Source organism: Choloepus didactylus, chromosome 1, assembly GCF_015220235.1.
Source record: "Choloepus didactylus isolate mChoDid1 chromosome 1, mChoDid1.pri, whole genome shotgun sequence".
Classification (NCBI taxonomy): domain Eukaryota; kingdom Metazoa; phylum Chordata; class Mammalia; order Pilosa; family Megalonychidae; genus Choloepus; species Choloepus didactylus.
Window position 1 is genome coordinate 209,436,791 of NC_051307.1, and position 14,364 is coordinate 209,451,154.

The 14,364-nt window shown below is 37.5% G+C and overlaps 1 protein-coding gene across 8 annotated transcripts in view; it reads right to left on the minus strand.

Annotated features, from left to right (window-relative positions):
* Nucleotides 1–14,364, minus strand: part of ERC2 (ELKS/RAB6-interacting/CAST family member 2) — a 1,046,379-nt gene that overhangs the window by 581,225 nt on the left and 450,790 nt on the right. For all 8 annotated transcript variants that reach the window (XR_005210796.1, XR_005210797.1, XM_037798515.1 and 5 more), the window contains one exon: nucleotides 8,156–8,323. Coding sequence is in view for 6 of the 8 variants with exons in the window: in XM_037798515.1 (XP_037654443.1) it covers nucleotides 8,156–8,323 (168 nt within the window). In the remaining 2 variants the exon portion in view is untranslated. The remainder of the gene's footprint in view (nucleotides 1–8,155; nucleotides 8,324–14,364) is intronic.

Sequence of the window (14,364 nt, forward strand, 5' to 3'; positions counted from 1 at the left end):
GGACAAAAACGAAATGAAAAATAGGGTGGAACGGAGGATGATTTGGCTGTTCTTTTTCACTTTTATTTTTTATTCTTATTCTGATTCTTTCTGGTGTAAGGAAAATGTTCAAAAATAGATTGGGGTGATGAATGCACAACTATATGATGGTACTGTGAACTGTTGATCGTACACCAAGGATGACTATAAGGTATGTGAATATATCTCAATAATTTAATTATTGAATTTAATTAAAAAAATAAAGTAGGGGCTTCAAAGTAAACAAACAAACAAACAAACGAAATGTCCCTTTGGGGTGGGTAGGGCTGCAGAATGGCCCACAGTTGCGAATCTCTGTCTTAGACCCATGGCCCATCTGGTCGAGGATCCAGCCTCTGGGATACCAGCCCAGTTCCAGCTTCAGATACAGAGTGAGCTCGTCTACTTGGAGGTGGTCAGACCTTAGGGTGACTGCTCACTGCCGAGTGCAGCAGCTCCAGGACTGCCTCCATCCCAGCACTCTCTAAAGAGTCTCCCAACTTGTGAGTTCATCTGCAACTACTACAGGAAAGCTGCTGAGACTTCTCAAACCATCTTTTGGGTCTCAGTTCTTTAAGCTGACAACCAAAAGAGTAAAAGCGAAACATCAAAACTAGCCAATGACTTAGAATGTTGCACGAAGACTCTATTTGGGAAAGCAAAAAAACAAACTACATGGTATTAATACAAATTTTTTGAACCCAGACCTGGCATCATAACTTTTTATTTAACTGGTTTCCTATTTTTTTCATCACACTGTTTAGTGACTGCATATCTGTTGGTTTGGTATTAAAAACAAGCTTCTCTTTATATAAATTTCCGGTAAGCTGCTCAAATTTGTAGTTAAGCTAATCCCCAAAGATTAATGATCCCACTTTTCTCATGCAGGAGGCCAGATCACAAAGGAGGAGACACCCAGAACAGTGTGGTGGTTAAGAATAGCTCCACTCTGCCCCACCATGTGACTTAGGGCAAGCTATGTTCTAAGCCACAAACCTTTATTTTGATGGAACCTATATGCTATTTGGCTTCTTGTAAGGATTTAGGACGTAAGGACACAAAGCCCCCAAAACAGTGCCCGGTATAAAGCAAGGGCTGAATCAATATAACAATCCTTTTATTAGAAAATTATCATTTGCATCATCATAATGAGACATGATCATACATGAAGGAAGAGTGGTTAAACTCCTTACTCAAACCTTCATCCCTTCATACCTTACAAAGGTAAAGGAAGGTAAAGGAATGGTGGCTGGAGGTATTAGGTGTGGGTAGAGCAACACCATGTCCTCATGTGTGTTTTATTGTTCATGAGATGGTTCCATCTTGAAGTCTATGCAGAACATACTGTACCGGGTACAATGAGTGGGTTTGACATGTCACTGGGATAAATGGCTCTTTTCACAGCCGACAATATTCTTGGATAGGAGTGGATCTCAAAGCAACTTCTCCTCTCCCAAGTTCTCACTCATTCCAAACTTGAAGAGTTCATTTATTCACCCAATGTCTATTGACTGAGGACCATGGTAGGCCAAGCATTCTGCCAGGAGCAAGAGATATCATGGTAATCAAGAATAGGAGCTGCCAGAAGCTTATCCCTATGAGGGAAACCAACATTCACTAAACGGATGTGTAATTCCAAACTGAGCCAACTGTCTGAAGGAAATGGTTCCCTGAGATGTAAAACCTCTCCAAGCCTGCAGTGTCAGCAAAGACTTCCCCAAGTAAGTGACATGAGAATTGAACAGAAAGTTCAAGTGTAAAGCTTGAAACCACATTTCATAAACTACTTCGGAGGGAAGTCCCAATTAGATCCTGCCAATGAGAGGCACTTTTGTGAAATTTAGAGCTCTGTCCCAGATATCTGAATTTTGACTGACAGCATGATGTAGGGGCGGATAGAGAAGAGAGAGAGGACAGCTATCAGCAAAGAAAACAACCGACAAGACTTTCCTGGTTATGAAAACATGGTGGTGTTTGCCTTCTCTTGGTCTCCTAGAGCTGTCCTGGTTCTTGGTCATCTCCAACCTGGTCCTCCAGTCCCTCTTCCAATGCTTGGGCACTTGGATATCCTGCAATAAGTTCCTTTTGCTTTAAGTAGCCAGAATTGGCTTTGGCTGATTGTGCACATAAAGTTATTTGCTTCAATAATATGCTATATGTTGCTCTCCACTCTACTGATATTTAGGCTTATGTGTGACTATCTTCCCAACCAGACTGTCAGCTTCTTGAGGACTGGACAATGTCTTATTTCTCTTTGAAACTCCAGAACCTAGAACACTGATTAACACATAGGAAGCACTCAGTAAATACAAAATGAATATGATTTCACATGTTGAAAAAATTAGGTTTGCCAATAATAAATATAAAAGTCCGACTGGGTGTTTAAACACCATGAGAAAGAGCTCGAGGAAGTCAAACAGTCCTCTACACCTGACTTCAATTCTACACTATGTGAAAATCTCTACATTGTGTAGCCATCTTCTCAAGGACCACTATTTTTTAAATAATTCCATGAGGAAGCCCAGAATGCTAATAACCATATTCCTGACCTTCATTCAGTACTTGCACTACACTTCCAAACAGGCAGAATAAAGTTGCTGAAGTGGGCAGGTTCATACACACCACTTCCAGTAGCCAACTCCACTAAACCCTCCCTGTCCTTTCCAACCCACAGGGCAATCTATGAAGCCCAATATGCAGCCAGTGAATTTGGCTTCCAGAGATCACCATCTGTTTTTCTATCTCTAATAAATAAATTCCCATTGCTTATGGGACTGAGACCTCAAATGAAAATTGAAATGGGACTTTTGTCCAATCTCAATGGCTTTTAAATTTTTTTCTAGGGTAGGAAGTTTATGCTGCAAGAATCTATGAGTTAGCTACCTAACAGTCTGAATTTGATCTAGTTCAAATAATGCTACCACGTCCTAAAAACTTGGGCATTATATACTTTCCAAATGTACAATGTCATCAAGGTTTTATGACATTTCCTACAAAAACTCAATAGTCAGGTAGCACTTCATCAGCTGAAGTCTGATTTCAGGTATGGGAACAAAGCTATGGCTGCAGCATGAAAATTGTTCTGCTTTTCTGACTTCGGTATCATCGTAGAAAGGGGATATGCCACTAAACAATGTTTATACATGTGCATTTCTGTACCCTAGTAAATGAAATTCATAACTCTCACAATTAGTAGGGCCAAAAATTTGGCAGCAGGGCCAAAAATCCATTCTTGCTGACCTCTGTGTTCCTGTAAAAACCTAATCAGAGATGCCCTGGCCACATGAGGTCCTCGGTTCATTTAGCCTCACCTCCTTCCTCAAGTGACAAAATGCTTAGAGCATCATGTCTATGCCTGTTACCTAGGCCTGTGACCTGTACAGGTGGCTAATGGAGTATACAAAGATTTCCAAGACCCAGGGCTCGGAAGGCTAAGATGACGGATACAAGGTACAAGCTTAGCTTCGCCATGTTAAACACAGCTATGAAGGGAGCATGCCCGATTCTACTGGCATCAAAACACAGTGCTGCTTGCCAAAGAGGCTATAAGAAATATTAAGTAATACTGCACCTCTGACATTGACATGAGTTTATTACTCTTCCATGCCAACACACCCTAATCCAAAGCTTATGCTATTCCAATTCAGGCCTGCCCTAAAACAGCCAATTACGCTGAATGTGCTCAAACTCCCAAGAGTCCCCAGCCCCAAAGACAGTGTTTCACCAGCCTGTTTGTTTTTGTATTATTTCCACAGTTTGAGCCCTTTCTGAGTTGTGGGCTCACTTCTTTGGGGAATTATTTCTCTTTCACTTTGCAGGTGTAACAGAGCTCCTGCCCCTTCATGATGTTGTTGGTGGTTTTATTTCCTCTCCAGACATACTGGTAAACACTCAGTGTAGAACTGAGAAACCTCACCAAATTATATGAAATATTTCCAAAAATATTATCTACATGATTTAAACAAGTGAGATCATGATCATGTTTCCAAAAGGAGACATAATATACAGCCAGTTTTGTCCTAGAATTTCCATACTCATTCCAAAACTTAACTGGTTTTGAGTCTGGCTGTAGAGGAAAGTTTGAAATTTTGCAGAATATTCACATAAGCAAACATGGTTATTTGTCATTATATACTGAAAGTGTTATCTGAAAGCCTTTTCAGAGATAAGTGCTGCCATTTATTCCTCAAGAATGAGAGCCCTTAGTCTCAACTCCCAGAAAAATGAACAATTATAGTATTCTTCCTCAATTCACCCTTATACCTGGTGCTGCCATCATAAAACTTGAGATCAAGAGGAAAATGAGGCTTATTCCTTTAAATTGCATTAACCATTTTATCCTATTTCCCTAAAGACCAAACACTTATATACAAGCTGTATGTACTTGGACAAGTTTCTCAACTGCTGTAGACTCAGTACCACTCAGTTTCCTGGCATTACTGATCATATCTGCCTCCTAAGATTGTGTTGAAAAGAAGATGAATAAGGCATGCAATGAGCATAGCAGAGTATCCAGCATGCAATGTTCATCACAAGTATCTTCAATAATCATCAGCTTTTATTATCATCAGCTACTTCAGATTTCAAATGAAAAGTCTTCTTGTGAATCCTCCCCACATGCTCCGAGAACTGCTGCTGGAATCATCTCTGTTGGTCCCACCTGCCCTAGACAGCCTCTTTGATTAACGGTCCTTGATAGTCTCTGCCGAGTCCCTTCTAATTATCCGTACCAATTACTTGGAGCTGCAAGACATTATTCCTGAGGAATAAATGTCTGTGAAGACCTCAACAGAAGCCAATTCATAATACAGTCCATCAAATCACCAATATGCTGGGACTGCATATCAAACACAGTGTCGCTAGTTTTAATGCTTTGGTAAAATCTCCATAATTTGGTTTAAATCTAATTTTGATTATTTTAAATGGGAACCATTATTAGCTACATGGATTACCATTTTCTAAAGGATTCTGGCTGACTTCAAAAGAAAAGGAATTTGTTTGGAGGAGACTGGGTAACTCTTAAGAGTCTAGGAATGATCAGAGAAATCACAAAAGAGCAAGCACACCTAAAATATATATATACGGGGGTCTAGATATTAGGAATTTATTGATAATCTCATCACAGCCCCTCTGAAAAAAACAAATGCATGCAAACTGCTACCTTCATCTTTGCATAGCTCTGTCCTTGAGTCAAAGTCCAAGGAAAGATAGCTAACCTTGGCCAGTCAGATGTTAGGGGCTAAGCACATTCATTCAGTCAGTCACTAATTCATTAAACAAATATTTTTGAGCATCTACACCTTGTCTGTGCTTAACAGTGGAAATAAATGAAGCCTCAACCCTCCCGGAATTTATGTTCTAGTAGTGTGAAGGAACACATTTAAAAAATACACATCTGTCAGTGTGGCCCTCTCTCTAGCCAAGCCACCTTGGCAGGTGAACTCACTGCCTTCCTCCCTACGTGGGATCTGACTCCCAGGGGTGTAAATCTCCCTGGCAACGCAGGATACGACTCTTGGGGATGAATGTGGACCCAGCATCATGGGATTGGGAATATCTTCTTGACCAAAAGGGGGATGCAAAATGAAACAAAATAAAGTTTCACTGGCTGAGAGATTTCCAATGGAGTCGAGAGTTCACTCTGGTAGACATTCTTATGCACTATAAAGATAACCCTTTTTAGAATTTAATGTATTGGAATAGCTAGAAGTAAATACCTGAAACTATCAAACTCCAACCCAGTAGCCTCGACTCTTGAAGACGATTGTATAACAATGTAGATTACAAGGGGTGACAGTGTGATTGTGAAAACCTTGTGGATCACACTCCCTTTATCCAGTGTATGGATGGATGAGTAGATAAATGGGGACAAAAACTAAATGAAAAATAGGGTGGGATGGGGGGGGATGATTTTGGTGCTCTTTTTTATTTTTATTTTTTATTCTTATTCTGATTCTTTCTGGTGTAAGGAAAATGTTCAAAATTAGATTGGAGTGATGAATGCACAACTATATGATGGTACTATGAAGAGTTGATTGTACACCATGGATAATTGTATGGTATGTGAATATATCTCAATAAAACCGAATTTGATTAAAAAAATACATGTCTGTCAGATGGTAATAAATGTTACTTAGGAAAATAAAACTGGATAGGGAAATATGGACAGTAGGAGGGGTCATGCTCTTTTATGCAAAATGAACACAGAAGTCCTCTAAGAAGGAAGCATTTGCACATACACCTGAAAGAAGTGAAGGATTGAACCATGTGGCTATTTAGGGTGATGCTATGCAGGAGAAACACAATGGGAGCCATATAGGGAATTTTTAACTTTCTAGAAATTACATTAAAATATTAAAAAGGAACAGGTGAAATTAACTTTAACATATTTTATTATATTTACCCAATATATCCCAAATATTTTTATTTTAATTAATATAAAAATTACTGATGAGATATTATATATATATATATATTTTTTTCATTATAACGCTTCAAAAATCTGGTGTTTATTTTACACTTAACAGCATATCTCAGTTTGGATTAGCCACATTGCAAGAGCTCAATACCCCATATGACTTGTGGCTACCATACTGGATAGTGTGGGTCCAGAGGAAAACTGTCTTTGAAGAAGGTGCAGCATGTGTCAGAGACCCGAGGGTCCTCAAAGGCCCGAGGGGCTGTTGCAAATGAACAGCAGGATAGGGGTCAGAGAGGTTAGAAGGAGCCAAATCAAGCAGGTCTTGCAGGCTATTATAGGACCTTCCACTGTTATTCTGAATAAGGATGGAAGCCATTTGGGGAGGTTGCACAGGGCCCCTTGCTCAGAAGGGCCCCACGTTTTGTTTAATACTCTGCTGTTACTGTCTTCAAATTCTCAATACTTTTTTTTTAAAGGAGTCTCAGAATTTCATTTTGCACAGGGCCCCACAAATGGTGGGAAGTTTTATCAGACAGTGACATGAATTGTTTTATGTTTTCAAAGGATAACTCCAGCTTCTGTGTACAGGCAGAAGCAGGTAAAACAGTTAGGAACGTTTCCTAACAGTTATCACTTGGTATAAACTGGGTGAGAGATGATGCTAGCAGGCAACACCAAGGGAGGGGCCAGTTAGATTCCATGTGTCTGCAGCTACGGTATGGGTGTCCAGCAGCATATCTGTCTAAGACAACATCCTGAATATCCCGGGGATCCCGCATGGTTTCCAAGCTGCCTGCATGTTATTCTGAGAGCCCTATATCATTCCAAAGCATTTTATTTTTGCTTACCAGAGCAGGAATTAATTTCTCTTCTTGCCTTCCTTTGGCTAGGAAAAGGCAGGATACCCTATGGGCCCCTAAAATTGCATACAGTAGCAAATGGGAATTCTCCAAAAGCAAATCAGAGTGCTGTCGCAAAATCAGAGTCCCCAACAATGGAGAGAACTAGCTGTGGAAAAGTAGGAAGAAAAGAAGGGCCCTATCCGAGTTGGGCATCTTTCGTTCTAAGTCACTGTGCTTGGAACTTATTATAAATCCCCTCATTGATTCCAAGTAAGTAATGGGTATAACAAAACACCACCCTTCCCTGAAGAAAGAAAGGAAGGAAGGAAAGAAGGAAGGAAGGAAGGAAAGAAGGAAGGAAGGAAGGAAGGAAGGAAGGAAGGAAGGAAGGAAGGAAGAAGAAAAGAAAGAAAACAAAACTATATGGATTTGTATAGGCTTTATCAAAATTTATGCAAATAAAAATGCATCTAAAATACATTTAAGATCCACAAATTACATTGCTCAACTCTCAATAAAGAGAAAGAGAGAAAGGAAATATTAACATTTTAACTTTTTGACTTTCCTATTATGTTACATACATATATCTAAATTTATACAATTACTTCTACCTTGCAAACTGGCAAATGAAAAAAGTTGTAGCTATTTAGTTTTTTATCTAATTAAATTAAAAATTCATCAGGTTCTGCTAAAAATGACATGATTCATTTACCAATAAGTTAAAAGTTTATAGATCCTAATCTAAAACCCTAAAAATAATTTATTTTGCACGTGCTCAAAATTTCCTCTGAAACGACAAAACATGGCTGATAAAAGGCCTCCATTTCCCTGCTCTAACAACTCCCAACCTGAAGGGTTTAATTTGCTCACTCACCTTTTTCTGAAGAACATTGATTTTTCTTTCCTTTACTTCTAACATATCTTTCATGTCACGGATCTCTCCAGCTAGTGTCCCCTTTTCTTCTGTGAGGTCCTGTAGCTGTTTTGTTTTTTTATTGAGAAAGGATTCTTTCTCTTCCAGTCGTAATCTCAGTGCATCCACCTGAAATCCGGAAAAGGAAAGATGGCTGTGGTTTTACAAAGAAGTTCTCAGTAACCATGAGTCATGACCTCGGGGTGGGATCGGAGGGTGGACAGGGGAAGGGAGTTTTGTCCTAGCACTGCTCATGAACTGCTTCATGCTGCATGTGTGAACAGCCACATCCACCTTGAAGTCTTGGTGGTGTATATCACAACAGTGATACATTTAAAATATATAATGTTTATATGAAATAAGTAGTTATGTTTCCGTATTGTGGAGCCATGGGTCAGGAAATAAAGCTCACTAATGTTCTTTGCAGCATCCTCTAGGAAAACGGAGGACACAACAAGCCTTGCCACTAGCATCCAGAAGAACAAGATTGAAACATGGAGAAATACACCAAAGTTAGAAAAATGAATGTTGACAAGAGGAGATAAATGCCGCCGGAGGAAGAAAATGTGGAAACAACATACATTCTCTAGTTTTATGGAAGACTACCTTCCAAATACTAAAAATAAAGAAAAGAAAGGAAAGCATACGAAAAATTCCTATTGCCCATTAACTCAAAAATTAGAAAATTACAATTCCTGCTTTTCCAATGGCAATTATAAAATGAGAAAACATAGCTTTATTTTTTTCTAATTTTACATTCTGAAAACTGTGGGCAAGGCTCTTTTTCTAGACTACCCAGACTAGATAATAGAAAAAAATCACTAGGGTCATAGAGAAATGAGACAATTGAAAGAGCATGAAGACCTTCAAAAGATAATTTTAAAGTGAATCCTCTATAACTATTAAAAAATCTTCTTTATTGATCTACAAGCACCAGTGTGCATCCCGTGTTTATAAATGCACAGACAAGCACTCTATTTGGATGGTTGTTGTCCCTAGTTATTTTCAATAACAGGCTATGAGATTTCTAAGGAAATTATTCTCAGCTGAACAATGATATTTTTTATATTGCTCATGAGACATTCACATTTTTTATTGGAAGTAGAAAAGGATTAGAACCCTTTACCAAAATGATGTGCTGCCTTTTCAGCAGATATCATCATGATACACTTCTCTCTGGATCATAAAAGACACCCTAATTTATGACCATCTTTGAAGGCCATACATGGCTGTCAGGAGTTATCACCAAACGGTCTGTCCTGGTCACTCTAGGAAGGTATGTACAAAATAACTAATGGTCAGTTTCTTTGATGTGGGAAAGGAACATAGTATGTTTACTACAACATATCAAAATGAAATAAAAACATATAGTGGCTTTGAAAATATATGTCCACAAAACAATGTTTACAGAAATATCATAGCAGCATTATTCACAACCCACATGCCCATCAGCAGGTAAGTGGATAGATAAAATTGTGATACATTTATATGGAATACTATTTAGCCATAAAAAGGAATGAACTACAGGTATAAACAACAACATGATGAACCTCAAAAGCATGATGAATGAGAGCCAGAGGACTGACTGTATGATTGCATTAATATGAAGTTCTAGGAGAGGGAAAACTAAAGCATGGGGATAGCAATTAGAGCAGTGGTTGCCTGGGGGTTGGGGGATAAGTAGGACAGTTTGCAAAGATTCAGAAGGGAAATTTTTGTTCTATACCTTAATTGGGCAAGTTGTTTCATGGATGTATAGATTTGTCAAAATTCAGTGACTGGTGCACTTATAATTTATATTTCAACAAGACTGAAAATCATACACATATACAAATGAGGATTAACAAGCATCTTCAAACAGCTTCCATCATGAAAGAAAGAAATCAAAACAAGCAAAAACAAAAAACAAAAAAATACCCCAGCCTGATAACCAAATCACTATGTACTCTATTGGGGGAATAAAACACGGTTGGGGAGAGTGGAAAAGGTTCACATGGGTAATGGGATGTAGTGATGATGGAAAAGTTTTATCCTCATCCTCCACAACAAGAAGTCAATAAGTAGTAACTATATCAACAATCAGAAGCAGCAATGCAAGCATGTTATTTACAGATATCAAAATAACCAGACAAAAATTGTTAAAAGAGGTTATGTCTGGGGAATGAGAAATGGAACAGATATGAGGCAGGGACTGCTGCTTTTCATAAAAAACTTGATGTATATTTTGGGATTTTGTAATACTGAGAACAACTAAAATTTGAATTAAAAAAAAGAGAGACAAGAGTAATAATTTTTTTTTATTTTTAAGTTCAGTTTTATTGATATATATTCACATACCATACAGTCATCCATGGTGTACAATCAGCTGTTCACAGTACCATCATATAGTTGTGCATTCATCATCACAATCTATTTTTTTTTAATTCAGTTTTACTGAGAAATATTCACATACCATACAATCATCCATGGTGTACAATCAACTGTTCACAGTACCATCTTATAGTTGTGCATTCATCACCCCAATCTATTTTTGAACATTTTCCTTATACCAGAATCAGAATAAAAAATAAAAATAAAAAAATAAAAAAATAAAAAAATACCCAGATCACCCCCCCATTCCACCCTATTTTTCATTTAGGTTTTGTCCCCATTTTTCTATTCATCCATCCATACACTGGATAAAGGGAGTGTGATCCACAGGGTTTTCACAATCAGACTGTCACCGATTGTAAGCTACACTGTTATACAATCGTCTTTAAGAGTCAAGGCTACTGGGTTGGAGTTTGGTAGTTTCGGGTATTTACTTCTAGCTATTTCAAAGTATTAAAACCTAAAAAATATTATCTATATAGTACGTAAGAATGTCCACAGAGTGACCTCTCAACTCCATCTGAAATCTCTCAGCCACTGAATCCATTTCGTTTCATTGCGCATCCCCCTTTCAGTCAAGACGATGTTCTCAATCCCACGATGCCAGGTCCAGATTCATCCCCAGGAGTCATATCCTGTGTTGCCAGGGAGATTTACACCTCTGGGAGTCATGTCCCACATAGGGGGGAGGGCAGCAAGGTCACCAACCAAGGTGGCTTAGCTAGAGAGAGAGAGGGCCACATCTGAGCAACAAAGAGGCACTCAGGGGGAGACTCTTAGGCACAATTATAAGCAGGCTTAGCCTCTCCTTGCAGCAACAAGCTTCATAGGGTCCAGGCCCAAGACAGAGGGCTCAGCACATCAAGCCGTCAGTCCCCAATGTCTGTGAGAACATCAGCAACAATCCAGGTGAGGAAGTCCAACACCTTGCATTTTTTCCCGGCTCCTCAGTTGGGCCCCAACTATATATTTTTATTCTCCACCCAAAGTACTTTAGGATGTGTTGTTATTTCATTCTAATCTATACAGACCTACCATAGCTCACTTCCTATTCAAAGTTCCATGTAATTGTAGTATTTGAACAAACTGATGTAGAAGTTATATTGTTTAGAGAATATAGATCCTACACCAAATAAACATATCTTCCCTTGGTCTCACATGGAAGTTGAAGTTTGAACACAGTCAGTTTCAACCTTTACCATTTGGCCCAATTTGCTCTAGACTTAACCAGATCTGCTTTATTCATATCTCTAATTGAAGTCTGGGCTCTGTTTCAGCTTTTTTTTTTTTTTTTTTTTTTTTTTTTTTAACAGTTGCTGTATGTGTAAATACTGACATTCGTATCTGCCAAGCTCTAGCTCTGAGTTTCAGGTGTAATACAGATATCCAGTGTTCTAGAGGACAGCAATAATTTTTTAAATAAAAGGATAGACTTCAGGTTGACCAAGATTGCAGAGCAAGACACTCCAGGGTGCTATTCCCTCACAGAATCATTGAAAAACTAGCAAAAATCTGGCAAATCCAAATTCCTCAAAATTCTGGGAAACATCCAAAGGGTTGCAATAAGTGGGTAAAGTGACTACAGAATCAAGAAAATGTATCATTAAAAAGATTTCCATAAAGGTGCTACAATGAAAGTGAATAAAAAGTAATGATAAATCCATGGTTTTGGATACACAACATACAAAGATCATTTGTAACAAGTACAAAAAAAAGAAAAAGGTAGGCAGTATATGCGTATGCTATTGAAGATATGTTGGTATCAAATCAAATATGATTGCCATAGGTTTTGGATGTTAAATTCTCACCCATGGTAACCAAAAAGAAAATACAGGAAAAATACATTCAGAAAGAAATGAAAAGGTTTTCAAAATGGTACAATAAAAAAATATATACATATGGAAGTAGGCATTAACAGAAAAACGAAGAACTGAGGGTCAAAAAAGGTATTAGACCAAGACAAAATAGCAAAACAGCAGAAGAAAGTTTTGCATTATCAGTAGTTACTTTCAATACCAATGGATTAAACTTATAATCAAAAGGCAGAGACTGACAAAATGGATTTAAAAAAAGCATGAGCCAACCATATGCTGTTTACAAGAGACTCACCTTAAATTCAAAGACATAAGAAGCTTGAAATGAAAGGAGGGAAAAAATATACCATGCAAGTAGTAACCATAAGAGAGCTGAGGTAGCTATACTAATATCAGATAAAATAGACTTTAAGTAAAAACCTGTGACTAGGGACAAAGAAGGTCATATACTGATAAAGAGGTAAATTCAAGAAGAAGACATAAGTATAAATATATATGCACCTAACAGCAGAACCCTAAAATATATGGAGCAAATATGACAGATTTGAAGAGAGAAGCAGACAGTTCTACATTATTAGTAGGAGATACCAATATACCTCTTTCAAAAAAGGGGAGAACATCTAAAGAGAAGATCAGTAAGGAAACAGAAGACTTGAATGAAACTCTAAACTAGCTAGAATAAACAGATATATATAGAACACTCCACCCAACAACAGCAGAATACACATATTCCTCTAGTGCACATGGATCACCTTCCAGGATAGACCATATATTAGGTACACAAAAGAAGTATCAATAAAATAAAAAATATTGAAATCATACAATGTATCACCAACAATCGAATGAAGCTAGAAATCAGTAAAAGAAGGAGAAATGCAAAATTCACAAATATGTGCAAATCAAACAATGTGCTCAAACAACTTATGAGTCAAAGAAGAAACCACAAGAGAAATTAGGACATATCTTGAGGCAGATGAAATGAAAACACAACATATCAAAACTTATAGAATGCAGCAACAGCAAAACTGTAAGGGAAACTTATATCTCTAAATGTTTACATTAAAAAAGAAGAAAGATTTCAAATCAGAGATCTAACCTCAAAACTGGAGGTTCTACAAAAAGAAGAGCAAATTAAACCCAAAGCATGCTAAAGGAAGGCAATAACAAAGATTGGTGCATACAAAAGTGAAAAAGAGTTAAAAAAAATCCAAAATCCAAAATTTCTTCTTTGAAAAGATGAATAAAATTGACACATCTTTAGCTAGACTAAGGAAGAAAAAAAGAGAGAGGACATAAACAACTAAAATGAGAAATGAAAGGAGGGCATCACTACTGACCCCACAGAAATAAAAAAAGATTTTAATAGGATACTATGAACAACTATTTGCCAAAAACTTAGATAGATGAAACGGACAAATTCTCAGAACAAACTACCTATCCTGATTCAAGAAGAAATAGACAGGCCAATAACAAGTAAAGAAATTGAATCAGTCACCAACAAAGAAACAAAGAAAAGCCCAGGACAGATGGCTTCATTGATGAATTTTACTGAGCATTCTAAGAAGAATTAACACCAATTTCTGTTCAAATTCTTCCAAAACCTTGAAGAGGAGGAAATAATTCCTCATTCATTTTATGAGGCCAACATCACCTACTACCAAAGCCAGATAAAGATATTACAAGAAAAGAAAATTACAGACCAATATCCCTTACAAATATGGATACAAAAGTCTTCAAAAAAATATAGCAAACAATACAAAAGCACATTAAAACAATTATACACCATGATGAAGTATGATTTATTCCAAGTATGCCAGGGTACTTCAACATAAGAAAATCAATTAATGCAATACACTACATTAATATAATAAGAGGGAAAAGCCCACATGATTATCTCAATTGATGCAGACAAGATATTTGACAAAATTCACAACCCCTTCATGATCAAAACACTTAGAAAATTAGGAATAGAAGGGATCTTCCTCA